The 27,474-nt window shown below is 38.0% G+C and overlaps 1 protein-coding gene across 1 annotated transcript in view; it reads right to left on the bottom strand.

Annotated features, from left to right (window-relative positions):
* Positions 1 to 1,829: 1,829 nt before the first annotated feature.
* PAPOLG (poly(A) polymerase gamma) overlaps positions 1,830 to 27,474 on the bottom strand; it is a 37,511-nt gene continuing 11,866 nt past the window's right edge. Inside the window, exons 4-22 of the mRNA XM_049784733.1 lie at positions 25,468 to 25,549; positions 24,724 to 24,833; positions 24,080 to 24,133; positions 21,903 to 22,014; positions 20,552 to 20,641; positions 18,021 to 18,159; positions 17,282 to 17,354; positions 16,541 to 16,661; positions 15,806 to 15,890; positions 14,914 to 14,967; positions 12,016 to 12,135; positions 11,514 to 11,623; positions 7,694 to 7,815; positions 6,959 to 7,131; positions 6,515 to 6,603; positions 6,198 to 6,418; positions 4,581 to 4,649; positions 3,908 to 3,964; positions 1,830 to 2,244 (exon numbers count right to left, since the gene is read on the bottom strand). Of these exons, the coding sequence (XP_049640690.1) occupies positions 2,146 to 2,244; positions 3,908 to 3,964; positions 4,581 to 4,649; positions 6,198 to 6,418; positions 6,515 to 6,603; positions 6,959 to 7,131; positions 7,694 to 7,815; positions 11,514 to 11,623; positions 12,016 to 12,135; positions 14,914 to 14,967; positions 15,806 to 15,890; positions 16,541 to 16,661; positions 17,282 to 17,354; positions 18,021 to 18,159; positions 20,552 to 20,641; positions 21,903 to 22,014; positions 24,080 to 24,133; positions 24,724 to 24,833; positions 25,468 to 25,549 (1,980 nt within the window). The 3' untranslated portion in view covers positions 1,830 to 2,145. The remainder of the gene's footprint in view (positions 2,245 to 3,907; positions 3,965 to 4,580; positions 4,650 to 6,197; positions 6,419 to 6,514; positions 6,604 to 6,958; positions 7,132 to 7,693; positions 7,816 to 11,513; positions 11,624 to 12,015; positions 12,136 to 14,913; positions 14,968 to 15,805; positions 15,891 to 16,540; positions 16,662 to 17,281; positions 17,355 to 18,020; positions 18,160 to 20,551; positions 20,642 to 21,902; positions 22,015 to 24,079; positions 24,134 to 24,723; positions 24,834 to 25,467; positions 25,550 to 27,474) is intronic.

Consider the following 27,474-nt stretch of genomic DNA (forward strand, 5'->3'; position numbering starts at 1 on the left):
TGAGCAGACAGCCAGGAGTAAGCCCTAAGCACCGCCGGGTGTGGCCCAAAAACCAAAAAACCAAAAAAAAAAAAAAAAAAAAAAAAAAAAGTGAAGTTTCTCAAATAGTGTGTCTATAGGAGATATAGTTGAGAAACAACTCAATTGAGAACTGTAAAAAGATACAGAAGAGATACAATTGAGAAGCAGTGTGTGTGTGTGTGTGTGTGTGTGTGTGTGTGTATGTATGTATGTGTGTATGTGTGTATGTGTGTGGGGGGTGGGTGGGGAGATAAGAACCCCCAACTGGATTGCAGCAGGGGTTGGTGGTTGATGGTGTGGTTACTGGTTGGACGCTGGCTGGGTTTTCCCGAACAGCTTTGTTGTAAGGACTCTGGCCTCCCTATCCTGCCTGTTTACTCTATTAAACCAGTTTGAGAAAAATCCCAATCTAGTCAGTGTTCCTGTGTGACAATAGGTGGAAGATGAATTCTTTAAAATAGATCAACATTACAATCTTTAATTTAGAAACCTAGTGGTCAGAAAATGGTAAGGTAGAGGACAGTGCTCTGTGACAACCAGAATTTAAGTATTTCAACTCAGTGGTAATAGGCTTTTAAGAGAAAATGAACTATTACTGCTATGACACTAGCTAAAAAAAATTCCTTGAATTCTTTAAAATAATACATTACAACAAAGTCTTTCTATATAAATGTGCCATTTTGTGTTTTTCCTGCTGAGTCTACCAAATGCTGAGTGAAAACTGAAGAAAGCAGAACTAGCATTCCTGGCTATGCAATCTATATATTTCAAGAATTATTTGAGCACAACTGATGTTTAAAAAATTAGACAAGAGAGAGATAATAAATGTTTTAAAGTTTTCTCTTTGAAAAGATGGTATAATACAGTACATACAAAAATACTCTGAAAATACATACGACTTCATTTACAAAACATGAAATCAACATTTTACAAGAATTACATGGTTATGGAGCTTGATAAATTGAACATGCATTCATGAAACTTAAAAAATATTAAGAAATGCATTGAAAAAGCAGTGTAAAAAAGACAACTCATATAATTAAATAAAAATTACAAAGGTCCTGAGCCAATTAATGCTTGGTAACAATATCATTCAAAAATGCCTTTAGATTTCAGTAAAATCCACCACTTATTTCTGCATGCCAAGTTTGTGATAAACATTTGAAGTTATGGGTAACGGTCAGAAATTATCATGCCAAATTAATTTTATACCTCAAAAATACAAGTTTGCAATACTTAAAAGTATCTTATTATTGGTACTAGAATGAGCTGCTCCTCTGTAAAAAATACTGGTCTACTAATAAGAATGGCATGAGATAGAATATATAACAATTTCACTATTCATAATACTGACTTTCAGTATCCTGGTTATATTTGATTCTTATTAAAGATGCATTTTGAAGGCCTCCATGGGAGGCAAATTATAAAGAATTAATGATGTCCAACTCTTATGAATGACTGGACTAATTCTCCCTGGTAATTGCAACATTTGAACAGAAAGACATAAGAAAACAATAATTTAAATATTCCACGTGCCAATCTGGAAAAAATAATTTAAATCAATAGAACATACAAGTACATTTATACATATGAGAAAAGAGAAAAGCTACCTCACATTCATTTTCCTCAGGTTTCACAAGGTGGTCTCAATGCTAAAGTAAATATGTTAAAATTTGGAAAATTGCAAGACAAAAAAATTTTTGTTTTAAATTTCAGTTTTACACAATGATTACAACATAAGACTTACGGGAAAAAAAAAAAAAAAAAAAGAAAGAGTTCAGCAATTTTTAAAAATCAGTTTCCAAACCACCAAGAACTGGTTCCCATAAGAGAGAAACAAGCATTGAAAGTTAAGGCAGTAAAACCTTCAACGCAAAGCCATAATATTATATATGACATTTTGATAGGAAGTGATCCCGAAGAAGAATCTGTGGCATTTATGAGAATGCTATGCTATGTCATCTGCACATCAAAGTGCATGTTCAAAAACCACTTTAAGGTCCTTGAGCTGATGACAGTAACTTTTACCCAATTTTATCTACAATTAGCCACTCTGATTTTTAGAAGTGGCTCATTCTATGCCACTACATGATTGCATATTCACTTTGGTGAGGAGGCACTGCATTACCGATTAAGGGTCAGTCGAATGGAATTTTTGATGACACGAATGTTATTTGCAGGAACTGGAGATGAAGAATCTGGTAGTTCTTTACTCAGTAGTCTCTATTAGAAATAAAATATGTGTTGATTAAATATGTGTTGATTAAATATGTGTTGATTAAATAGGTGTTGAGTTTTTCCCATTGTTCACTGGCATTTCTTGACTGGGTCTTTTTTTAAATAGTCAAAGATGAAAGGTAGAGCGATATGGGAAAGATAGAAGCTAAAGGAATACATGTAAGAGAGAAGACTTTATAAATTGCCTCCACCCCCTTGGGTGGTGTTAGGAGGTATTGGGCCACTCCTGGTTCTGTGTTTAGGGAACACTTCTGGTTGGATTAGGGTACTATATGGATTAAAATCTAACTTGAAGCTTGCAAGGCAAGCATGTTACCTGCTATACTATCTCTCTGACTCCAACAGATCATTCAAATTGGAACTAAAAAAAGCAAAGAGAACATAGTTCTCAAAATCAGACAATGTAAGAATAGAAAGTCACGGCCACTAAACAAGAAACTTTTTGATTATGAGGTTAAAAAATTAAACACGTTTATGTTATCAATGAAAATAATATCTTGTAACCTAACTTGTCGGGTATTGGTGCTGTAGGTAAACAGCCTTTGCAGTCAGAGTAGGTCCTTTCAATAAAGATGAAATTCAAGGAGGCCGGAGCGGTGGTGCAAGCAGTAGAGTGTTTGCCTTGCTAACCTAGAACGGGTCATGATTCAATCTCCTGGTGTCCCATATGGTCAGCCAGGAGCAATTTCTGAGCACATAGCCAGAAGTAACCCCTGACTGTCACTGGGTGTGGCCCAAAAACCAAACAAATAAACAAAAAGATGACATTCAAAGATCTTTTATGACTACAAAATATTATATTATCAATGTAAAAATGTTAAAAATTTATAGAAGCAGTATGTTAGTTCCTTGTTAAGGCATGGCTATAGAGTTAATTCTTCTGGTTAGGTTGGCTAAACAGTTATTTGTAATATATTCACTTCATAACCATAAAAAACTTCAAACACGAGAGTAAAAGTATTAGTGCGCCAGACCTGTCTACCCTGTCAGGTAGGGTGCTTACACATGACTGACCTGGGTTTGAACCCAAGGATCTCCTATGGTTCCCTGAGTATTGCTAGAGTAATTCCTAAGTGCTGAGCCAGGGGTAATGCTTGGGCATCACTAAGTGTGGCTCAAACACAAAGATAAATACAAATAACAAAAAGTAAAATATTAGAGCCAGACAGACAGGTAATACAGCAGATAAGCTGTACCCAATTCAAAACCATGAAATATTTCAACCAAATGTAAAATATTTTGAGATAGTACCTCAGGTGAGATACTAGCCTTTCATGCAGTTGACCCAGTTTGATTTCCAGCACCTCATAGGGTCCCCACGCACCTTAAGGAGTGATCCTTGTGTGCAGAGCCAGGTCTAAGTCCTAATTGGGTACGACCCAAAAGACAACAAGAAGTAAAAAAATTAGATAATAAATTAGGTATCACAACCAAGCCTCAGACATTAAACTTTGCTAGGAGTCAGAGAGATAATACAGTAGATAGGGCCCTTGTCTTACACTACCATCTTTGATTTAATCCTTGGCATCCCATATGAGATTGTAATGAGAAGCACAAAATGTAACCTTTTTTTCCCACCTAGTGCCCGTCTTTTGATGTGGTTTTTCATACTTTTGAGTTTTTATGTATTTTAAAGGCTAATTATTACCTTTTTTCGTGCTGTATCAATAGTTGGAATAGGCATACATTCTCCTTCAATAGCATCCTAGACAAAAGAATTATATGTAAGTGAAAACTCTTCCCTATATGCAAACATTTCTTCATGAAATAATAATCAAAACTTGACAGATCTAATATGATCCACTGTTTAGTACATGATTCTTGAATGAAAAAAAAGTAACTAGCAACTAAAGCAAACCACCTGGCAAAAACTAAACTAATTTATGGCCTTAATGAAGCTACAGTGATTACCAGAGGGAAATGGGAATGGAAAATAAAAAATGGATGGAAAAGTAACAGGAGGGGTTGTTCTGTTGATGGTATGGTACTGGACACAATTAAATCAGGTTTGATTTCTAGCACCATATATGGTCCCAAGTCCTATCAGGAATAACTAGAGAGCACAGAGGCAGAAATCTTGAGCACTGCTAATGACAAGTTAAAAAAAAAGTGGGGGAGGGTCTAGAGCAATAGGACAGTGGGCAGGATGTTTGCCTTGCATCTGGCTGACCCAGGCTTGATCTCTGGCATTCCACACATGATCCCCCTAGCTTGAAGGAGTAGAGCCACTAGGTGTGGCCCAAAAAACAAAAACCAAAAAGAAAAACAACAAAAAAAGTGGGTAAGTAAATAATTTGAATAAATACACTAAATATATTTACCACTGATTTCCTTTTTCTGTCTTCAGTAGTAACATGTGATTCCTTATATGCTGATTCAAGTCGAATCAACTAAAATATAACATTGTAATGTTATATTATGTTATCTATAAAAATCCATACAAGTTATATAAGCCAGTACTTAGGAAAAACTAGTACTTGGAAAAAAACTAGTGCTTATGCTTTCATCAAAAACTAACAAAATGGGCCAGAGAGATAGCATGGAGGTAAGGCATTTGCCTTTCATGCAGAAGGTCATTGGTTCGAATCCCGGCGTCCCATATGGTCCCCTGTGCCTGCCAGGAGCAATTTCTGAGCATGGAGCCAGGAATAACCCCTGAGCACTGCCGGGTGGATCCAAAAACCACAAAAAAAAACAAAAACAAAAACAAAAACAAAATATGTGTTGAAGAAATAAGACTTACTCAATGACCATTTTTTGGGGGGGGGGATGGGCCACACCTGTTTTGATGCTCAGGGGTTACTCCTGGCTAAGCGCTCAGAAATCGCCCCTGGCTTGGGGGGACCATATGGGACGCCGGTTGCGATCTTTCCTTGGCTAGTGCTTGCAAGGCAGACACCTTACCTCTAGCGCCACCTCACCGACCCTCAACGACCACTTTTAATCTCTAGTTTTGAGTGCTATTTTTGGTTGAATCAGTTCAGATTATAAAAAATTATTTTACTATAGTCTACTGAAGGTAAAGAACACAATGATTAGCTACTAACAATGACTTACATATTATAAGGAATAAATTATTTAAGTGTTCAGACAAACCAGTCAATGTGATTTTATTTATTTATTTTTGTTTTTGGGGTCACACCCAGCTGTGCTCAGGGGTTACTCCTGGCTCTTAGCTCAGAAATTGCTCCTGGCAGGCTCAGAGGATTTGAACCATCTGTCCTGGGTCGGTTGCATGCAAGGCAAACGCCTTACCACTGTGCTATCACTCTGGCCCCAAGTAAATGTGATTTTAATATGAACAATTCAATCATAGGGTTTTGAAATATTTTCTTTAAAAGATAGTACAGGGATTAAGATGCTTGTCTTGCATGCAACAGATCGTAATCAAATCCCTTGCATTGCAAGCTTGATCCCTTCCCAACCTGGCTAGGAACAACCTCCAAGCACACAGCAGGCAACACACCTGGCAGTATAGGGTAACTAAACTAAGCCAAGGATTAAACTCAAGACCTTACACATGCAAAGTATGTGCTCTTACCAATGAGTCAAGTCCCCAAACTCCTAAGACTCCATACAGACAATATGCCAAAATGCACATTAGCCCTTTGAACTCTCAGGTCCCCAAATAGTCAAATCCTAATGGAATGCCAAGATAGTAATAGAGAACTGTACTTCTTGTACTATTTTAACTTTTCTTTTCTTTTTTTCTTTTTTTGGTTTTTGGGCCACACCCGGCGGTGCTCAGGGGTTACTCCTGGCTGTCTGCTCAGAAATAGCTCCTGACAGGCACGGGGGACCATATGGGACACCGGGATTTGAACCAACCACCTTTGGTCCTGGATCGGCTGCTTGCAAGGTAAACACCGCTGTGCTATCTCTTCGGGCCCTATTTTAACTTTTAAAACCAACCAAAAATCACTAAGATTTAACTTTACCTTTTCTATGCTTTTCAATCTCTTGGAAGATCCCTCAATGGATGGTGAATGAGGTCTCTTGATTGTGACACTCTTAGATATATTTGACATTCCATTTATATGTGGTTGTCCCTGGGCAGAGTTATGGGGTGTTGTGACTCTAGGAATGACGTTACGTCCTACTACAGTAGGAATAGTGCATACTGTTGGGGGTGATACAGATTTTACTGCAGAATCAATTTCTGAAAAGAAAAAAATGAATTAGCATTATACACACACACACACACACACACACATACACACACAGAAGCATTAACAACAAAAGTTTAGATACCTACTTGCACCAATTACTGGGATAGACAGTCCTTGAGCTGGCAGTACAGTTGATGGCTTTTCCACATTTACAACAGCAGGTTCAGCACTATTCCTATTAAAGGTATTAAGTTATCACCATTACATTTTTAAATTATGCAAATTATTTAAAATCCTCAATTTTTGGACTCATTTGAGTACTTTAACACTTCATTGAAGTGAAAAGGGAGAAAAAGAGGATCCAAGAATTAATAAAAATTAAAAAAAAATAACCTGTGTATTTCTGTGTACTAAAAGTCCCACATATTCTTAAGTCAAATTACACAAATTGTTAAGTATTTCTAAAATAAGAAACTGATAAAAGAAAACTGGAACTTAAAAAAAAAAACCTGTCTAACAATTGATAAAATCAATGAGAGAAGTATTTAGCAAAGGTATACGTAATCCTCAAACAAATCTGAAATATTGACCTTTCTGATTCCTCGGTAGGATTATCAGCCTGGGAAGCTTTGTTTGCAGACACTGGAGAACTAAAAGGTGTTCCATTATCAGTGTCTCTGGAGCTATCCAAACAACCGCTGTCCAAAGATGCCCTTTTGGATGGAGGTCCACTTGAACTTCGACTGACATCAGAAAGACTCTGCTGAAAGAGGGAGGGAGAGCTTTTAGGATTTTAAAAAAGAAATGAAGCCTTGGAGTAAGTCAAGGGGGTAAGGTACACAGATGGTGTTAAGAAGTGACAGAGCAAAATATTCAAATGACAGAGTCAACAACACTGAAATTATGAGACTCAAACTTTAGCAACCAATTTAAAAAGGTGCCTATCTAAATGATAGACTAGGGGGTGTGAGGTGTGAGGGGTATGAGAGGGAACTTGGGAACAATGGTGGAGATACTGGTGGTTGGATAGGTGCTAGAACATTGTATGTCTAATATTCAATGATAACTTCATAAATCACAGTGCTTTTTAAAACACCAAAAATAAATGAGAATAATGACTGGTTTTTCAATTCTGAAGTACAGAGTAAACAAATTGTCTTTTCTAATTACAGTAGTGTGGTGACATTTTAATTAGAAGTCAAATTTGATTAACTTATTTTTTTCCAATGGCTATGGAAACCATAAGAATACAATTTGTGTCCCTTAATCACTCTTGAAAACAGGGGTTGTGTTATAACAAATTCAAGTTAAGAACACAAACTAACCTTTCTTTTCTTTTGAAGAATTTCTGCTGGAAGGTAGTGATGAAGTTGTTTTTTTTTAACATGAGTTGCTTCAATTTTCATTCCCTCTTTTAGCATGTTTATATTGTTTGCCTGCCGGTACACTATAACAATGTCAAGATGTTAAATAAAAAACATCTATCAGAAAAAAGTTGCTTGCGATATGCATATACTATTAATATCTACCCTCACTGTAGAAACATACACCCCTCTCAGAGAACAAGTATTGCTAAAACATTTTTATATCACAATCCTTTTTAATTAAGTACTGAGGGGCCGGAGCAGTGGTGCAGCGGTAGGGCATATGCCTTGCACACGGCTGACCTAGGACGGACTGTGGTTAGATCCCCTGGCATCCCATATGGTCCCCTAAGCCAGGAGCAATTTCTGAGCATATAGCCAAGAGTAACCTGAGTCTCACCGGGTGTGCCCCCCCCCAAATATTAAGTACTGAATAATTTTCTTATGCCACAACTTCTAAGCCTTTCTCATAATCAAACCTCATTAATAAAAATGAGGAAAAGGCTCCCTCCCCCAAATTCTTTGTAAAGTTGGTTCTTCACACTCAATTGCTTCTAAAATTCCTTGTCCAAGTTAAACTTCTTATTAAATATCTGACTGCGGGGCCGGGCGGTGGCGCTAAAGGTAAGGTGCCTGCCTTGCCTGCGCTAACCTTGGACGGACCTCGGTTCGATCCCCCGGTGTCCCATATGGTCCCCCAAGCCAGGAGCAACTTCTGAGCACATAGCCAGGAGTAACTCCTGAGCGTTACTGGGTGTGGCCCAAAAACCAAAAAAAAAAAAAAAAAAAAATATCTGACTGCTTTTCAAAAAATTGTTTTTTGTTTTTGGGCCACACCTAGCAGGTGCTCAGGGGTTACTCCTGGCAGGCTTGGGAGATCATATGGGATGCCAGGGATCAAGCCTGGGCCCATACCAGGTGAGCAGTGTGGAAGGCAAATAACCTACTGCTGTGCTATCACTCCAGCCCCCCAAAAGTTGGTTTTTTATTATTATTTTGGATTTGGGACCATACACAGAAGTGCTCGTGGCTCTATGCTCAGATATCATTCCTAGAGAGACTTAGAGAGGACCATATATGGTACCAGGTATCAAAAACCTGGGTTGGTTTGTATGCAAGACAACCACCCTACCTGCTATATATATAAATATATATGTGTGTGTACATATATGTATATATATCCTGAGATGCTATCCTGAGATGCTCAGTGAACCATATGTAGCGGGAAACTAAAAACTAAGGTTTGCCAAGTGCTTATTCACTTGTACGAATTCTCCAGTTCTTCTAAATATATATATATATATATATATATATATATATATATATATATATATATATTTCTATAATATATACATATTTAAAATTTCACCAATTATTGAACATCAGTTGTCAATAGGTGGGAAAACCAGGCACAATAGCCCCTTGCTGGGTATAGATTACACAAAAATCCTAGATTCCCATTTATAGCTTTTCACATCTAAGAAAATCTCTTTTATTACTATATACATTTACATTACTATGTTAAATGTGAATACTCAGATTTTAGGTTTGCTGAATATGGTAAAGGTAGCTCTGTAAAGTTTGATAGATTATTTTATCTCTTAGTGCCTCAATATCCTTATCTGGAGAAAAATATTTTATAATACCAGTCAGTATGTAGTACTTATTTACAGATTCTCTGGCACTACTACAAGACTGATTCAGTAGTTCTTTTTTTTTTTTTTTTTTTTGGTTTTTGGGCCACACCTGGTAATGCTCAGGGATTACTCCTGGCTACGCGCTCAGAAGTTGCTCCTGGCTTGGGGGACCATATGGGACGCCGGGGGATCAAACTGTGGTCTGTCCAAGGCTAGCGCAGGCAAGGCAGGCACCTTACCTCTTGCGCCACCGCCCGGCCCCTGATTCAGTAGTTCTGTTTTTTTTTTTTTTGGGGGGGGGTCACACCCTGGCAGCACTCAGGGGTTACTCCTGGCTCTATGCTCAGAAATCACTGCTGACAGGCTCAGAGGACCATATGGGATGCCGGGATTCAAACCACCGTCCTTCTGCATGCAAGGCAAACACCCTGCCTCCATGCTATCTCTGATAGCATGATCTGAATCCCTGATTCAGTAGTTCTAAGGTGAACAAAGTGCCCTGCATGTTCATGATAAATGAGGACCCATTCAGAGAATATAGAAAAGTCACACATGAATAGTAACAATATAAATGTATCCAGATCATTAAAGACTCTACTTTTGTGACAGATATAAAAATATCCCAGGTGTCATTAGGGAGGTAGATGTGTAAAACACTAATTTGTAATGATTCTGACACCTAACTAGTCTATTTTATACTAAACATTCTAAATATTAGAATATAATATAAATGGAATATTATCATAAATATCCAGTCATTTTAGGACTAAGATCATACACTCTATGCGTGAATCACTAAAAGTTGCACTTGAAAAATTTTTCAAGCAATACATTTTACACAATAGGAAAATCAAAAGGCTCAAGAATATTCAGGCTGGATCTCAGCAGCAGAACACTGTCCTGAATGTATGTGTCTTTGGGTTCAATTTCCTAAACTATCACCAAAATAGAAGTATTTAAGAGTTCCCTTACCCTTTAACCTAGTAGCAATCTACCTACATTTTTAAGCTACCTATCCTTCTAGAGATATTCATGTATTTATAAGTATATATATTCTTTATATAAATGGTGGCACACTATATATACATATGTATATATGCATATTTACACACACACTGTTCTGAAATAATCCTTGACACAACATGCAGCTAGGTATTATTTTACCATGTCCTGGTTTTTAATATTACTAGTGTTTCCATACTGGACCATGTTCACCCAACTATTTGTGAAACACTAAAAATATGGCTACTTTTCTTTGATTCCTTTCTTCCCTCCCTTTGCTATTGTGTTGTTCAAACTGTTGTGATGAATGGAGATTACACACAAGTCAAGCTATGGCTCTTTTATTTTTGGGGGATGGACAGCCACAGGACTTACTCCTGGCTGTGTTCAGGAATCACTCCTGATAGGCTCGGTGGAACATATGAAATTGCGGGATGGAACCCTAACCCAGCGATGGCAAACCTATGGCATGCATGCCAGCGGTGGCACACGAAGGCCTTGCAGCTGGCACTTGGGAAGGTCAGCAATTAAGACATGTGGCCCATCGGGAAGCAAGTGTGATACTAAAATCGGGAGGCGAGTGTGATACTAAAATCTTGTTATTAAAGTTTAATTGACGTGCTGGCACTTTAGGGAAATTTTGTGCAGCAGTTTGGGCACTCGGGCTCAAAAGGTTAGCCATCACTGCCGTTGTGCTATTGCTCGAGCCCCCTATCTGTACATTTTTAGTCACGATATTCACCACAGCTTGCACTGCTTTGTGATGTTTGTGCATGTACTTACTGGAGTGAGCACTCCCAAACCATGGGACTTGCAAGTCCTTTTCTGTTGTATTGTCTGCCAATGGCTGCATCCATTTTTGGAGTCATGCATGTGGCTACATGTGTGAAATTAGAAATTTGCTTGTAGTGTCAAGGATTATAGGTAACAAAGATGTAAGGCTCTGCTCAGCACATGTGAGAACAGAATATGAACTTGTGAGCATATGCTTGCAGGACAGGTAATCTAAACCCTGTGCTATTCTATTACTCTGAGCCCATGGCCATGCTTCATATAAGCAGCCAGATCTTCAGCAGATAATAATGAATTAAATTAAACCAAGGTTGATATATAACCATAATTCTATGATGGCAAAGTCTTACCTGTATCAGTAAATGATTGTATATCATCTGTGAGGTCTATGTTAACACTTTCTGCATTTTCTACTCTCCGAAAAATTATTCCAAGGAACCACATTGATATGTAATTGTTGCTATAAAGTATAAAAAATTTTATTAGTATTTTCTTGCAATTTTTGATATTCAGTCTACATGAAAGCATAACTACAAATTTTAATGAATGGGCAAAATTCTTTAAACTGACACCAAGAGCATTAATACATCATCCTATGTATTTGTAAAGAAGAATAATAGTAAGTTAGTAAAGATCAAAAAGAAGATTAAGTGATGTCAAAATGACTTACTTTTGAGTTTTGGTTGGATTGTAGGCTATGAGTGTAGCATGTACTTAGTTTTAGTGAATGACAACTTACATTCAAATGTATGTTATCTCCCACCAATGCTTGTTAAATGACAATCTCACAGTTGATCTTAAATTATGCAAATAACAATATTTAAGAAATACAGAATTAAAAACTAAACTTACTCTTTATGATGTTCCTTATTTCCTGGGAATGACTGGGGATTTACATGGGCAAGAGTAATAAACTCATTCCGTTCCAAGTTTCCAACAAGAACACGAATTTTAGATTCTACTAATCCAACCCTGAAACAATAGATACAATTCTTCCATATTAAGACTGGATGGCTTAATTAAGTACTAATTAGTTAAGACTACCGGCTTTTGGGCCCGGAGAGATAGCACAGCGGCGTTTGCCTTGCAAGCAGCCAATCCTGGACCAAAGGTGGTTGGTTCGAATCCCGGTGTCCCATATGGTCCCCCGTGCCTGCCAGGAGCTATTTCTGAGCAGACAGCCAGGAGTAAGCCCTGAGCACCGTCGGGTGTGGCCCAAAAACAAACAAACAAACAAACAAAAAAAAGACTACAGGCTTGCTCTTCAAGCCTATGCTCTCCCTTGAATACAATCTTGCTTGCTTGTCTCTATGTTTGCTAGCTTTTTCCACTTGGAGACCTGTGTTCTTTCTTGAACATGTACTTCCTCTCTTTGCACCCCTCCCCACAACCACACACATCTTTCTAAGCAAGTTCTGTTCAATAAAAACTATCTTGCTTTACATATACAAAACTGGAAGGTTCATTTAAGAAAAATAACTAGTTGGTAATTTGTTTTAAAGTCAGTCCAATATACTGGGACTGTTTTAAAGTTTTATTCAAGATGCTGAAGAGACAGTAAAAGGGTCAAGAGTTTTGCACTGCACCTGACAAAGATTTTCTCCCCAGCACCACATAGGGTCCCCTCAAGCACTGCCAGGAGTGATCCTTGAGCTAAAAGCCAGGAAGGAGTAAGCCCTGAACACAGCAAAATGTGCTGGCTCCTCAACCACAAAAATATTTATAATGTATTACTTGTATTATTCAAATTTATAAACCAATGTTATAGCAAAAAAGAAAAAAGCATGTGTTACTTTAATCTGTGGCTAGGAGTCAAAGACAGTACAGTGGGTAAGATGCTTGCCTTGTACATGGCTGACTTGAATTTAATTCCTGTCACCATATATGGTCCCCCAAAGCCCACCATAAGTGATCCTAGCTAGGTGTGACTCAATTCCATCACCATCTCCCCCTGCACCTCCCAAGTCTTCTATTTATGGGCTGCAGCGGTGACTTAACAATAATAGTACACTACATGATTTGCAAGTGTTGGCCCAGGGATCAACTGCTATCACTACATAAAAAAAAAAGTTTTATGGGGCCGGAGAGATAGCATGGAGGTAAGGTGTTTGCCTTTCATGCAGAAGGAAGGTGGTTCAAATCCCAGCATCCCACATGGTCCCCCGAGCCTGCCAGGAGCGATTTCTGAGCATGGAGCCAGGATGACTCCTGAGAACTGCTGGGTGTTACCCAAAAACCAAAAAAAAAAAAAAAAAAACCACAACAACAAACAAAAAGAAAAGTTTTATGCCTTCCCTATTAAAAAATAATCTTTCATGGTTAGAAAGACAGTACAGTGGGTAGGGTGCTTGCCTTGCACACAGGTGACCTAAGTTAGATCCCAAGCACTATATATGGTTCTCTATCAGCACCAGGAGTGATTGCCAAGTGCATGACCAAGAATAAGAACTGAACACCGCTAGATGGCCAAAAAACAAAAACAGAGGAAATCGAACAGCATGTTAATTTCTAATGAATTTATGAATTAAAACATTTTTACATTTTTCAATAACATGAAAAAGCTTATACATTATCACAGTGTATTTCAATGGCAGATACACAACTGGGAAATTGTATCTGTAAAGTTAGTACTTATATCTTTAGAGATAGGCTTTGTACATATTTTAAGTTTTGAGAAACACAGAATTCTGTTCTAACTTTTCAATTCTGCGCTGCACACAACCAACCTTGGTTCGAGCCCCAGCACCCCATATACTCCTGAGTTCACCAGGAGTGATCCCAGGGCACAGAGTTAGAAGCAAAGAGTACATATAGCCAAGTGTGACCCAAAACAAAATAAACAAATATCTCCTGGTGAACTTAAAATTCTGAAAACTTTCATACCAACATTTCATAAATTAAAAATATAAAATGGGGCCGGGGAGATAGCTCAAAGGGGTAGAGAATATTTTTTGTATCTGGAAGCGTGGGGTTTGATCCTAAGCATTAAGTAATTTCTTTAGCACCATCCACCATCCTTTATCCACTCCCCCTTCATCCTTCTACTCCTGGCAACCCTTGAACACCAAGATGGAAGTGACCTTTGAGTATCATTGGATGTGGCTTCCAAATGAAACCAAATATGTAAAATGCTGTTTTCATCTATTTTGATGCTGAAAACAAGATGGCCAGAATAAAAAATTCATTGAGAGTCTGTCATCAGCATATCTCATATCATTCAGATTTTGTTTAAACCTGAATCTGATAAGCAACAAAGGCAAAAATCCTCAAATATGCCCTTATCTTGTGTCACTTCTGATTCGGAAATATTGTGATTTCCTAAACAGAATAAGATTTTAATGCTTTAAAGCTAGGGAGGTGCTTAAAGGGTTGAAGCACATGCTTTACAAGTAGAAGCTCTGGGTTAGATCCCCAGCACCGTATGGTTTCCCAAACACCAAGTACCATTGAGTATGGCATACAAACAAAAATTTGGTGATTTTGAAAACTCAGTGCTTGGGAAACAACAAAGCACCATATATTATCAGTATATAATACGTCAAGAAAATGAAATAAGTGGCCAGAAAGATAGCATGGAGGTAGGGCATTTGCCTTGCATGTAGAAAAACGGTGGTTCAAATCCTGGCATCCCATATGGTCCCTGAGCTTGCCAGGAGCAATTTCTGAGCCAGGAGTAGCCCCTTAGCACTGCTGGGTGTGACTCAAAAACCAAAACCAAACAAACAAATAAGAACATGAAATAAGTCTTACCACTCCAGATGGTTTTCTTCTGTTGATGCACTGGCAGTCAATACTATATAATGTCTATAAAAAAATGTTGGCAAACATTAAGGGGGGTTAGGGACAGAAACATTGTTAGGGTATGCTTTTCCAGTATTATTTTTTTCTTTCTTCCTCACAGTGAACTAAAGAGCTAATACAGAAACATAGGTCTTGAGTTAACTGTACTCTTGTTAAGTATTAAATATTTAAAATATTAAATGGTTAAATATTTGAATATATTTAAATATTAAATGTGCCCTTATATTCACAAAATTCTTGACTCTGCAATTAAGAAAATTCCACTAGGGGGCCCGGAGAGATAGCACAGCGGTGTTTGCCTGCAATCAGGACCAAAGGTGGTTGGTTCGAATCCCGGTGTCCCATATGGTCCCCAGTGCCTGCCAGGAGCTATTTCTGAGCAGATAGCCAGGAGTAACCCCTGAGCACCGCCGGGTGTGGCCCAAAAACCAAAAAAAAAAAAAAAAAAAAAGAAAATTCCACTAGGGCCCGGAGAGATAGCACAGCAGCGTTTGCCTTGCAAGCAGCCAATCCTGGACCAAAGGTGGTTGGTTCAAATTCCGGTGTCCCATATGGTCCCCCGTGCCTGCCAGGAGCTATTTCTGAGCAGACAGCCAGGATTAACCCGAGCATCACCGGGTGTGCCCCCCCCCCCCAAAAAAGAAAAAAACAAAAAAAGAAAAGAAAATTCCACTAATATTGTCAGATACTACTTTTTATCACTCATGATTTCTGCTTATATAGTCGTCGTCATATTTGAAATATAAATGGTAACTGTCATTTATCTTTACCATGTATTAAAACTTTGAAGTTTAATATAATTTAAAAAAATATATATACACACATAAAATAAATAAAATACCTGTATTTTTGAAAAAAATTTGGTGGCTCAAATAATTTGGACCAATCTGATTTCCCTTGAAGAATTTCATCTGTGACTGCAAGACCTAAATTAAAAATACTGAATTTTAGTGACCATAACCATCTTACTTTTGCTTGTATTACCAGTTCCTGTATCCTTTACCCTCCTCCAAACCTCTCACACCAAATTCTGAAGTTAAAAAATAAATATATGGCTGGGGTGGGTTAGGGGGGTAATGGATATAGTAAAGCTTTGCCTTGAATGTTGTCACCCAGCAGGCCATATAGTCCCTCAAGACCAGTCAGAGTGATCCCTGAGCAACAGAGTCAAGAGTAACTCCTGGGCCCGGAGAGCTAGCACAGCGGTTGCAAGCAGCTGATCCAGGACCAAAGGTGGTTGGTTCGAATTCCGGTGTCCCATATGGTCCCCCGTGCCTGCCAGGAGCTATTTCTGAGCAGACAGCCAGGAGTAACCCCTGAGCACTGCCGGGTGTGGCCCAAAAACCAAAAAAAAAAAAAAAGAGTAACTCCTGAGCACAGCTGGGTATGCTGTGTTCAGAGAGCTCAGACTACCCCTGCCCACCACTAAAATATATATTTAGTATGTTCTCAGAGTACAATAAAGTACATTTTAACTAATTTTTATAAATAATTGGTGAATAATAACTGTCAATATAACACTAATAAACAAAATCTTGTGGGTTTATGTAAACGGCAAAAGGATCAACATCTTTACCTTGTTTAAATTCTTCTACCATTACTGTTCGAGTTGATGTAGACACATTATACGTCGAATTCTGTTGTGGGTAGGCAGGGGTGATTATGGGCATGAGATGATACCTATCTGATGGATTTACCTGTGAAATTAGAAGCAGAATAACTGATCTATCCTATTTCAGCTGTCCACACTTCATTTCCCCAAAGTTCTGGAGAATATGAAATATAAATTTAATACTACCCCCTTCCTCAAATCTAAGTAATAATTTTCTTTCCCCAACTAAATGTATTTCTTAAACCCGAGTTAAAGTCAAAAGAAGCTGTGGAAGTTTATTTTCCCGTATAATTGATGGTGCATCTTCTAAACAATGGTGCTTTAGAGCAAAGAAAATATAATGACATAGCTGCAAAAAAACTTTATTTGGTCCAATCATTCTTTTTTACAGTACCATGACTGAATTCAAGATCCTCCTTATGAAAGGCATATATACTCTACCTGAGTCACATCCCTAGCTGTCAATACATTACATTATGTTATTCTGATTGATACACCCACTAATGTAGTTCTATACAGACAATTTTTAATGCTATAACATTTGGATGGTCATTGAAGATACAAGTCAAATGAACAACAACAACAAAAAGCACAGAAGGGAAAAGGTTGAAGTACAAAAGGGGGACGATACAGGAGGATAATTTTAGAGAATTTTTTTCCCCTTTTTTCATAAGATTTCATGAAATTCCTTATCAAGTTACATACCCGAGGATCCCAAACTGGCAAATTCAAATTGCTTTCTTCTGGTTGCTTCAGCAGCACAGGATTTGGCCATTCCCTAACGTGAATAAAGCAAATTAATTCACATAGGACCTTACTTATAAGTTATATATAAAATATTAAAATCAGCAGACTCTGTTCCAGCTTTTATGTATTGGGGGTGGTATTTGGTATTAAGAAGAAAAATGAGAAAAGAGAAGGTAAATAAAACGGTAGAAATTGCTTAAAGCAGTGTTCTCAAAAAGGGCAATCTTTTTTTTTTTAAAAAAAAGGCAATTCCTATTTTGTCCATTAGTTTTTTTTTTAAAAAAACTATGAATTTTAAATTTAATTTTAAACTATGAATTAAAAAATGAATTTACACCTGAATTTCCCCTTTCATTATCACCTGCTTTTAATTTTGATAACAGCTAACATTTACTGAAAATACTAAGAAGTACATACAGGAGCCATAAACCTATTTTATATATGAAGAGATCTTAAATCTGTATAATTAAGAATAAACAGAGTCTAATTACTGTAAACACTTTCTCAAGCTAAAGGCTTCTATTTACAGACCCCTATTAAAAAACACCACCTGGTGTCCCATCATGATCTTAAACATATTTTCAAACTTAAAAGAATGTGTAGCAACCTAAATTTATGTGTACTGCTCACATTTCCAAACAAATTTATATATAGGTAGATATTATTAAATAGTAAAACTATGCATATAAATACTTACCACTTCGAAAAAACTAAGAAGAACTTATGAACTAAAGTAGAAGCTGCTGCATTTGGATATAACTGGCAAGTTCTTGCAACCAGCATTGCCCAGGAGACACCACCCAGGAATCCCAGCATGTTGGAATAAATACCACGTCCTAGAAAATGAATGCATTTTAAAATCAGTTAGACCAACTAATCATGGCATTAAGTAACTTCCTTGCTAAAACAACCGTTTTGAACATTTCCCTTAAAGAAACAACAAACATTATATCAACTAGACTTTCATGCTAGGTCCATTGTCTTAATTAAAGACCAGACAACAAAGATATCCCACAGATTGGGAGAAAACATTTGCTACCTCTCACGTGATAAAGAATTAATATCTATCCAACAGTCCACGGACATGTAACCATTTGCATTTTTTAACTCTAATTATTATAAACATGCTGTTAGGAACACAGGCATGGCAATGTGGATGTTTCTTTTCAACTTAAGTATTTAACCTGATTTTTAAAATTTTAAATGAAAATAAAATTTAAAACTTGAGTTCCTCAGCTGTACAATTTAAGAATTCAACAACTTTAGTTATTGTACTAGATAACAAGTATATTTCATCACCACAGAAGTTTTCTGAAGAGCATTTTTTTAATTTTATTTTTTGTTGTGCAAACCCATATGGTTTCATCACTTATGCAAGGAAAGTGTTCTATATCATTCAGCTACATCCCTAGCTGAGTGCACTCAACTATATATTAACTGGTGCCAGCCAGGAGACCGGGAAGATAGCTTAGCATTCAGAAGTATATGATTTACATGCACAAAGCCTCAATTCCATAGCCCACTACCACATAGTCCTGTGAGTACTGCCACAATGGCCCTAGTGGTACCCACGATAGATGGGTCAGAGCAGCATCTCATGATCAGGCTCTAGCATTAAACCATCTCTGGTTGGCTAAGTATTGTTGGAACTATTCTCTAGGGCTTCTTGAAAGCTTGGGTCCCCTAACCAAAACAAAACTACATTTAAATATTTGTTTTATTTATAACAAAATTTGTTGTGCCAGTTGAGAACTGGGCCTTTTATGAACCATAAAATGCAATTCTAGAGGTCAGACAGACAGTACAGCAAGGAAAGTGCTTGCCTTGCACATGGGCCAATCTAAGTCTGATGCCTACCACTCCATCCGGTCCTCGAGTGTTGCAAGGAATGCCAAGGAATGTGACCCAAGAACAAAACAAGACAAAGCAAAACAAAATACAATTCTAAGCCTTATGAAGAGTTAAAAGGTAAAACAAGTTAAAATTGTCAGTGTTTTATGGGAGCTAGCATGATATTACAGTGGGTAGGGCACCTGCCTTATATGTGGCTGACCCGGGTTCATTGTTGACACCCCATATGGCCCATTGAGCACTGCCAGGAATAATTCCTAAGTGCAGAGCCAGGAGTAATCTCCAAGCATTGTCAGGTGTGGCCCCCAAACCAAATATATATAAATATACACATACATTTCAGTATGTTTTTTTTTTTGGGGGGGGGGGTCACACCCGGAAGCACTCAGGGGCCACTCTAGGCTCCATGCTCAGAAATTGCTCTTGGCAGGCTCGGGGGACCCATATGGGATGCCGGGATTTGAACCCTGTCCTTCTGTATGCAAGGCAAATGCCCTACCTCCATGCTATCTCTCTGGCCCCACATTTCAAGTATTTTTAATTTAGGTTCTTCACTTAACAAATCTATTGAACACCTATGATAAACTACTCTTGCTCAATATAGAAACACAAAAGTAATAAGTGGTTCTACCCAGAAACAATTTAAAGAGCACTAAAGGTTTTACTCTTCAATTTCCAAGAGTCTGACTCTGCTAAGAGATGGAAAGTTAAAACTTATTTATTTATTTATTTATTTTTTATTTCTGAGTTACACTCAGTGACTCTCAGGGGTTACTCCTGGCTATGTGCTCAGAAATTGCTCTGGGCTTGGGGGACCATATGGTATGCCGGGGGATCAAATCGTGATCTGTCATGGGTCAGCCATGTGCAAGCAAACGCTCTACCTCTGTGCCATTGCTCAGGCCCCAAAACTATTTTTTTGTTTTTGTTTTTGGGCTACACTCAGTGATGCTCAGGGGTTCCTCCTGGCTATGTGCTAAGAAATCACTCCTGGCTTGAAGGACCAAAAGGGATGCCGGGGATTGAACCACGGTCCGCCTGGGCCAGCCGCGTGCAAGGCAAGTGCCCTACCACCGCGCCATAGCTCTGGCCCCAAAACTTTTTTTTTAAATTGAGATTCTGTGGTCTACAATGTTGTTCATATGGTTTCTCATGCATAATTCCAAAACTATATCCAACATGACACAAAAGTCAGAATTCTTTAGTTTGACCCAAGAGAGGAGGCAGTGTCACTATTCCTGAAAAACAAAAGCTTCTTCAAAACTTATCAGATCTTAATCTTCAAGTGTCAATAAGCACAAGACTTCCATATGTGTATCATTAGCAATTGAAGATTATATTTTGCAATATAAACAATAAATGACTTGGGATACTTACGTTTTGCCCATAATTTGACTGCTCTAAGGGTGAGTCTAAAAGTTTCTTTATTTGGCACTAAATGCAAAATTTCATCAGTAACTCTACATCCTGAAAAAAGAAAAGCATTCATTTTCCATTATGCAAAAACCCCAGTTAATTAGAAAATGTTTGTTTTTCAGAATTTATAATACTAAAAACATACAAGAATAAATAGGTTTGTTTTATTTGTGCATTTTAAATTTAGCATTTATAAGAAATCACTTTTCTTTAAGGAATTTAAAGTACACTGGTAATACAATCCAATATATATATATATATATATAATTTTGTTTGTTTGTTTGTTTTTTTGGTCACACCTAGCAGCGCTCAGGGGTTACTCTTGGCTCTACGCTCAGAAATCGCTCCTGGCAGGCTCAGGGGACCACATAGGATGCCGGGATTCGAACCACCATCCTTCTGCATGCAAGGCAAACGCCCCACCTCCATGCTACCTCTCCGGCCCAATGCAATCCAATATTAAGGAGATGATTCTTAGGATCTTTTTTGGCCTCCCACATCTGACTTGACTATTAATTAACACCTTTAAGTTATAAAACTGTTACTGTCTTTTTTTTTTTGGTTTTTGGGCCACACCTGGTGATGCTCAGGGGTTACTCCTGGCTATGTGTTCAGAAGTCGCTCCTGGCTTGGGGGACCACATGGGATGCCAGGGGATAGAACCGCAGTCCGTCCTAGGCTAGCGCTGGCAAGGCAGACACCTTACCTCTAGCGCCACCACGCTGGCCTGTTACTGACTTAATGTACACCTAATCCAAAATATGTGACTGGTATTCTCTAGAGCACTAATACATTATCCTATGTATTGTAAAGAAGATTAACAATAAGTTAAAAGGATTAATAATCTTAAATTATGCAAATAGTACTATTTAAGAAATACAGATTTTTCTCCCTATGCTTCGAAACAAAGTATTTTAAGACATTTGACTATAAATATAGATATGAAAATCTAGTTGACTTTTATTGTTAATATAGTAAGTATTGGAAGAAACAGTCCATGAACAAAAGCTCCTCAATAAACTTTTTGTTTAAGGTCACACCAAGCAGTGTTCAGGGATCACTCCTGGTGGTGCTCAGGTAATCATCAGGGGTGCCAGATCAGCACATACAAGGTAAGCAAGCACTTTAATCCCTCAAGAAATTTTTAGTGTAGAATTTGATCCCAGCACCACATGATTCACCAAATGGCCAAAAGCAATCCTGAGTACCATGTCAAGAGTAGCCATAAAGCACAAAAATAAACAAAAAGTGTCTTAAGTGCTGCCAGAAAGCTATTTTCAAGCAATATCTGATGTTTGTTTTAGAAGCTTACCATTTAGGCTGCGAATACACCTTATATCAAGGCTTCTCAGTCGAGAGTCATCTCTTAGGTCCAAATTATCTGATATAGTTTGTAATGCCAACCTTGCAAAAACTAGATCAATCTTTGGAAAGATTCAAAAACAGTAAAAAAAAATTATTGAGAGACAGAAAAGTATCTGCCACAAAGACAGGTGAGGATGGGGCAGGAGGGAAATTAGGCAGGATATAAGCACTAGAGAAGGGATGAGTATTAGAATATTGTATGAAACTAAACCATCAAAACTTTTTAGCTCTTTATCTCACAATGATGCAATTAAATAATTTTTAAATTTTTTTTTGTGGACACACCCAGAGGTATTCAAGCATTAGCCCTGGGTCCGTACTCAGAAATCACTTCTGGAAGGCTCGGGGAACCAAATGGGATACCTGGGGATTGAACCCAGGTCATCTGCATAAAAGGCAAATGCTCTTCTCACTTTGCTATCACTCTGGCCCCCTAAATTAATTTTTCTTTTTAATCCATTATCCTCCTACCCTCACTACAAGGTTTTGTGAGGGTAATAATTTCAATTAAGGAAATTCCCAGAGGCAGGCAAGACTTAAAGGCATCCCCAGATCTAACATCCAGATGTTAAGAGTTCCACAAAAACAGAGAAAGGGGCAGAAATTTAACAGCATTCAAATAATTTTCTAAAACTGAAAAACAGACATTTCCAAATTTATTTTATTTGAGGGGGCGGTCAAAATCAGCAGTGCTCAGGGCTTACTTCTGGCTCTGCACCCAGGAATCACTACTGGCCAGGCACAATTATGTGGTGTTGAAGATAAAATATGGGTTGACTTTGTGCAAAGCAAGCACCTGCCTGCTTTACTACCTCTCTGGACTCATATACAAGCTTTACAAAGTGACAAACCAGGTCCATTTACAATAAGGACAAATAGAAATAATATCTTACTTCTCAACACAGCATAAAAGCTGGAAGAAGCAAGGCTTTCACAGTCCTGAGAAATACTATCAGTTTAGTGTGCTAACAGAACATTTAAGAAAGGCAAGTTTTAAAAAATATGAGCTCTATCTTAGGAAGTTAAAGAATGAGTTCTGCTAAAACAAGAGTAAAGTCAAAAAAGGAAATTCTAGAGAAAAAAGAAAACCTCAGGATAGTTTACAAAATTAAGTATCAGAATGACAGTGTATATCCTTCAGTGAGACAATCAATATGAGTTATTTTTTCAAAATGACAATACCTGAGGATCCTAAACCAATCTAGAGGCGATTCAGAAAATGCGGAGAGGCCAAGTTTGAGTAAATCTTTTTTATTTATTTTTTTGGTTTTTCGGGCCACACCCGTTTGATGATCAGGGGTTACTCCTGGCTAAGCACTCAGAAATTGTCCCTGGCTTGGGGGGACCATATGGGATGCCGGGGATCGAACCACGGTCCTTTCTTGGCTAGCACTTGCAAGGCAGACACCTTACTTCTAGCGCCACCTTGCCGGCCCCTTGAGTAAATCTTTTTTTTTTTTTTTTTTTTTTTTTGGGCCACACCTGGCGGTGCTCAGGGGTTACTCCTGGCTGTCTGCTCAGAAATAGCTCCTGGCAGGCACGGGGGAACATATGGGACACCGGGATTCGAACCAACCACCTTTGGTCCTGGATCAGCTGCTTGCAAGGCAAACGCTGCTGTGCTATCTCTCCGGGCCCTTGAATAAATCTTAAGTATAACAGATAAGCAAACAAAATAATGTTTTGTATTGTTTGCTTTTTGGGTCCACGTAGCAGTGCTCCAGGGATTATTCCTGGTGGACCCGGGAGACCTTATGGGGTGCTGATGATCAAATCCAAATCAGTCATTTGCAAGGCAAGCACCTTACTTCTCTACTACATTCTAGACCTCAAAATAGAAAACAATTTTAATCTTAAGGCAAAGAATGATTACCTGGTCTACTTTATAGAAGTTCAGGTTACAACATAAAATTATAATAATATGAACAGTGAATATTGTTCTAACAAAAATCGTAGTAGTAGAGTACAGGTTTGTTCTCCATGACTGGGAAATAAACAGACTTTAGAAAGAAAGGTAATTAGCTAATAGGACTACTTGATATTTTAAAAATACATGTCTATGTAAGTAATTTTTATAAAGCATGAGGTAGTTCAATTTTAAAGTTAGAAAAATACTAAACTTACTTCAATCCCATCAAATTCAAATTTTATAACAGGTACAAAGGCATCTTCTACAGCCTACAAAAAGAGGGAAATCATGATATAAAAGGTATAAATTCTTAAAAAAAAGATATAAATTCTTTCTCAACCCTTTTTAATGTGAATTATTCCATTTATATTCTAACTTGAGGGAAAAAGTAAAGTTCTCCTTTTTACAGACAAGTAATGCACTTTATGACACTATGACATTTGGTAGTCAGCTAACTTATTCTCCTAAAGATATTTATCAAAAAGTGGCAGGCAGAACGGATATCACTTGGATGCATGTGCTGCTCTGCTCACTGAGTTCTCACTCCAATGTTAATCACTATTTTTAAGTAACTGAATATTTCTATTCTTGTTTGTTTGTTTGTTTTTGGGCCACACCCGGCGGTGCTCAGGGGTGACTCCTGGCTGTCTGCTCAGAAATAGTCCTGGCAGGCCAGGGGGACCATATGGGACACCGGGATTTGAACCAACCGCCTTTGGTCCTGGATCGGCTGCTTGCAAGGCAAACGCCGCAGTGCTATCTCTCCAGGCCCGTAACTGAATATTTCAACAATTATATGTCCCACTCTTTACAACAGATCTAATGAGTTCAAAATAGTTAAGTATTAAAGAACACTTACCCGTAAGTTCCTAATTCCTTCTTGATGTTTCAGTTTTTCAAAAAAAGACTGAAAAAAATCAGATCTCTCCACATGTCTTGGAGCTACGCAAAGTGCATCAATGTCGGCCCCTGCGAATCAAGCATTTCTTTGAGAAAGTATACTAAAAGTAGCTGTAAATCATATTATTTTAAAAAGCATATACAAACATGCACAGAAAACAAGTATATGAGCAGAGGAAAAAAGCTGATTAGTCTTCAGAAGTCTCAGAAGTGAGATAATGGGAATATTTTTCTTCTTTTTGTTTTCCTTTTCTTCCTCATTACCTTCTCTCTGTTGTTGCAATGTCCAGGAGTCATAACACATTGGTGTGACACAAAGGTTACAACTTGGTCTGTGTCAAGTATCACAACAATAGCACCCATGTTATCTGAACACAAGAATGGAACTCAGGGCCTCACATATGCAAGGCAGGTAATCTACCCTCTACCACTGAGTCAGATCACTGAACTCTTCTGTATTTGTTTGTGGTTTGTTTGTTTTCGGGTCACACAAAGTAGTGCTCATGGGTTACTCCTGGCTCTGAGCTCAAAAATCACATCAGGCAGGTTACAGGAAATCATATGGGATATAGGGATGGAACCTGAGTTAACTACATGCAAGGCAAGTGCCCTACCCAATTACTATTAATCTTTTTATATTTTATAATTGTGAACAAAATTAATTACTAAAAATTCTTATCAGTAAACACAGAAAAGCAGTTACCTTTGGTGTGTACTCCAAGTCTATAGGATCCAAATGTAAAAATTTTACCACCAACAGTAGCCACAACAGATGGTGGAAGATTCTAAAATAAAGTTAAACAAGAGTCATTCAATTTTAAAACTATTTGGCATAGAATCAATTTAAATGTTGTGGATATATATATGACATGTGCTAGCTTTGGTAGCTTAAATTTAAAGTACTTTAGGGCTCTTTTGGTTAAAGCTTCAAATAATGGAGGGGTCCCAGAAGGGAGACAAACTCATGCCTACTATACACATGTGTTCATCTCTATCTTAAAAACATTTTTGCCATCTGACATTACTTGTCCTCTCTGATTACCTATCTCTTAATATTCATCAATAAACTCTAACTACAAAACTAATTATTCTTGAATATCATGCTCTGGACCAATCCCATCTCCCTTTAGTTTCTGTATTAAATATGCTTAATTTGAACTCTAACTCTGTAACTGTCAGGAAAGGAAGGCAAGGGAGGGAGAAAGGGAAGAAGGAAAAGAGGGAGGAAGGAAAGAAGGAATCATTCTTGGGCTAGACTAGCACAGCAGGTAGGGTGCTTGCCTCATATGCAGCTAACCCGGTTTCAAACCCTCATATCCCATATGGTCCCCTGAGCATCAACAGATGCAGCCAAAACAAAAACAACCTAAGTGGAGTCATTCTTGACAAGATTTCCTTTTGAGAGCTAATCTAGTAACTTTCATAAACATTTTTATTGTTCTAACAGAATAATTGTTCATTTATTTCTAAAGAATGATGCTATCTTTCACCCTCTACAGAGCCTGTTATCCATCCATCAGATAACCTTCATCTAATTTAATATCCTGTTCTAATTCAACATCTAGCCTGAAACAAATGGAATATTCTTCGCAGGAATTAGGGAAATGGTTTAGTGGCAGAGTGCATATCTTGTCCCTAGGTTCCAACATATCCCTCAGCCTTAAATCATGGGACAAGAACCAGGTGCTACTACCATATTTTTCGGCATATAAGAAGACTTTTGAAACAAAAAAAGTCAACCGAAAATCGGGGGTCGTCTTATACGCCGAGTATATCCCGAAAAATGTTTCAATATGCCGCTAAACAAAAATTGTCTGAATATTGCCACAAAATGAATTTTCCAACTCGATCCTGCACCAATCACTGCAAGGCTGCTCGGAGGCCTCTCTAACTCAGCCAATCCAAGCAGGCTTTTGATGCATGCAAATTAGACAAGTTCAGGACCCGAATCTACACTGTCAAAAGTCTGCTCAGATTGGCTAGAGTCAGAGAGGAAGTCTATTACAGTATAACCTTTGAACCTTTGCTTGTTGTGATTGGCTCACTGTGGTACATACAGTTGCAGAACAGGAACACAGGGAATATAGGTCTAAACCTATGTTTAGGGGGTCGTCTTATACGCCGGCAAATATGGTAATTATTCTCTTTCTCACTGGTATTACTGTACCCTTCCATCCCTACAATAATTAACCTGCTTCTTAGCTTACCAAATTTTTTTTGGTTTTGGTTTTGGTTTTGGTTTTGGGGTCACACCTGGCAGCACTCAGGGGTTACTCCTGGCTCCGTGCTCAGATATCACTGCTGGCAGGCTCGGGGGACCATATGGGATGCCAGGATTTAAACCAATGACCTTCTTTCTGCATGAAAGGCAAATGCCTTACCTCCATGCTATCTCTCCGGCCCCCACCAAATGTTTTTTTTTTAACTAATATGTTTCCTGCTTTCTATTCAACTATCATTTCATAACCCAAGGCTATGTAACAGTTTCTTTTTTGTTTGTTTTTTGTTTGTTTTTTGGTAACAGTTTCTTAAGCTATACTTTTTCCTTTAGACTTTATTTTCTCACACCATTTTAAACAAAATTTATTGACTGATGTTTTCAAATCACTGTATAATTCTTGCATCCCAAATTATCCAATGTAGGGGTGGGAAAGACATACAGCAGGTGAGGCACTTACCTTGCCTGCGCCAACATGGGTTTGTCACTGGC

This window comes from Suncus etruscus, chromosome 12 (assembly GCF_024139225.1).
Source record: "Suncus etruscus isolate mSunEtr1 chromosome 12, mSunEtr1.pri.cur, whole genome shotgun sequence".
Lineage (NCBI taxonomy): Eukaryota > Metazoa > Chordata > Mammalia > Eulipotyphla > Soricidae > Suncus > Suncus etruscus.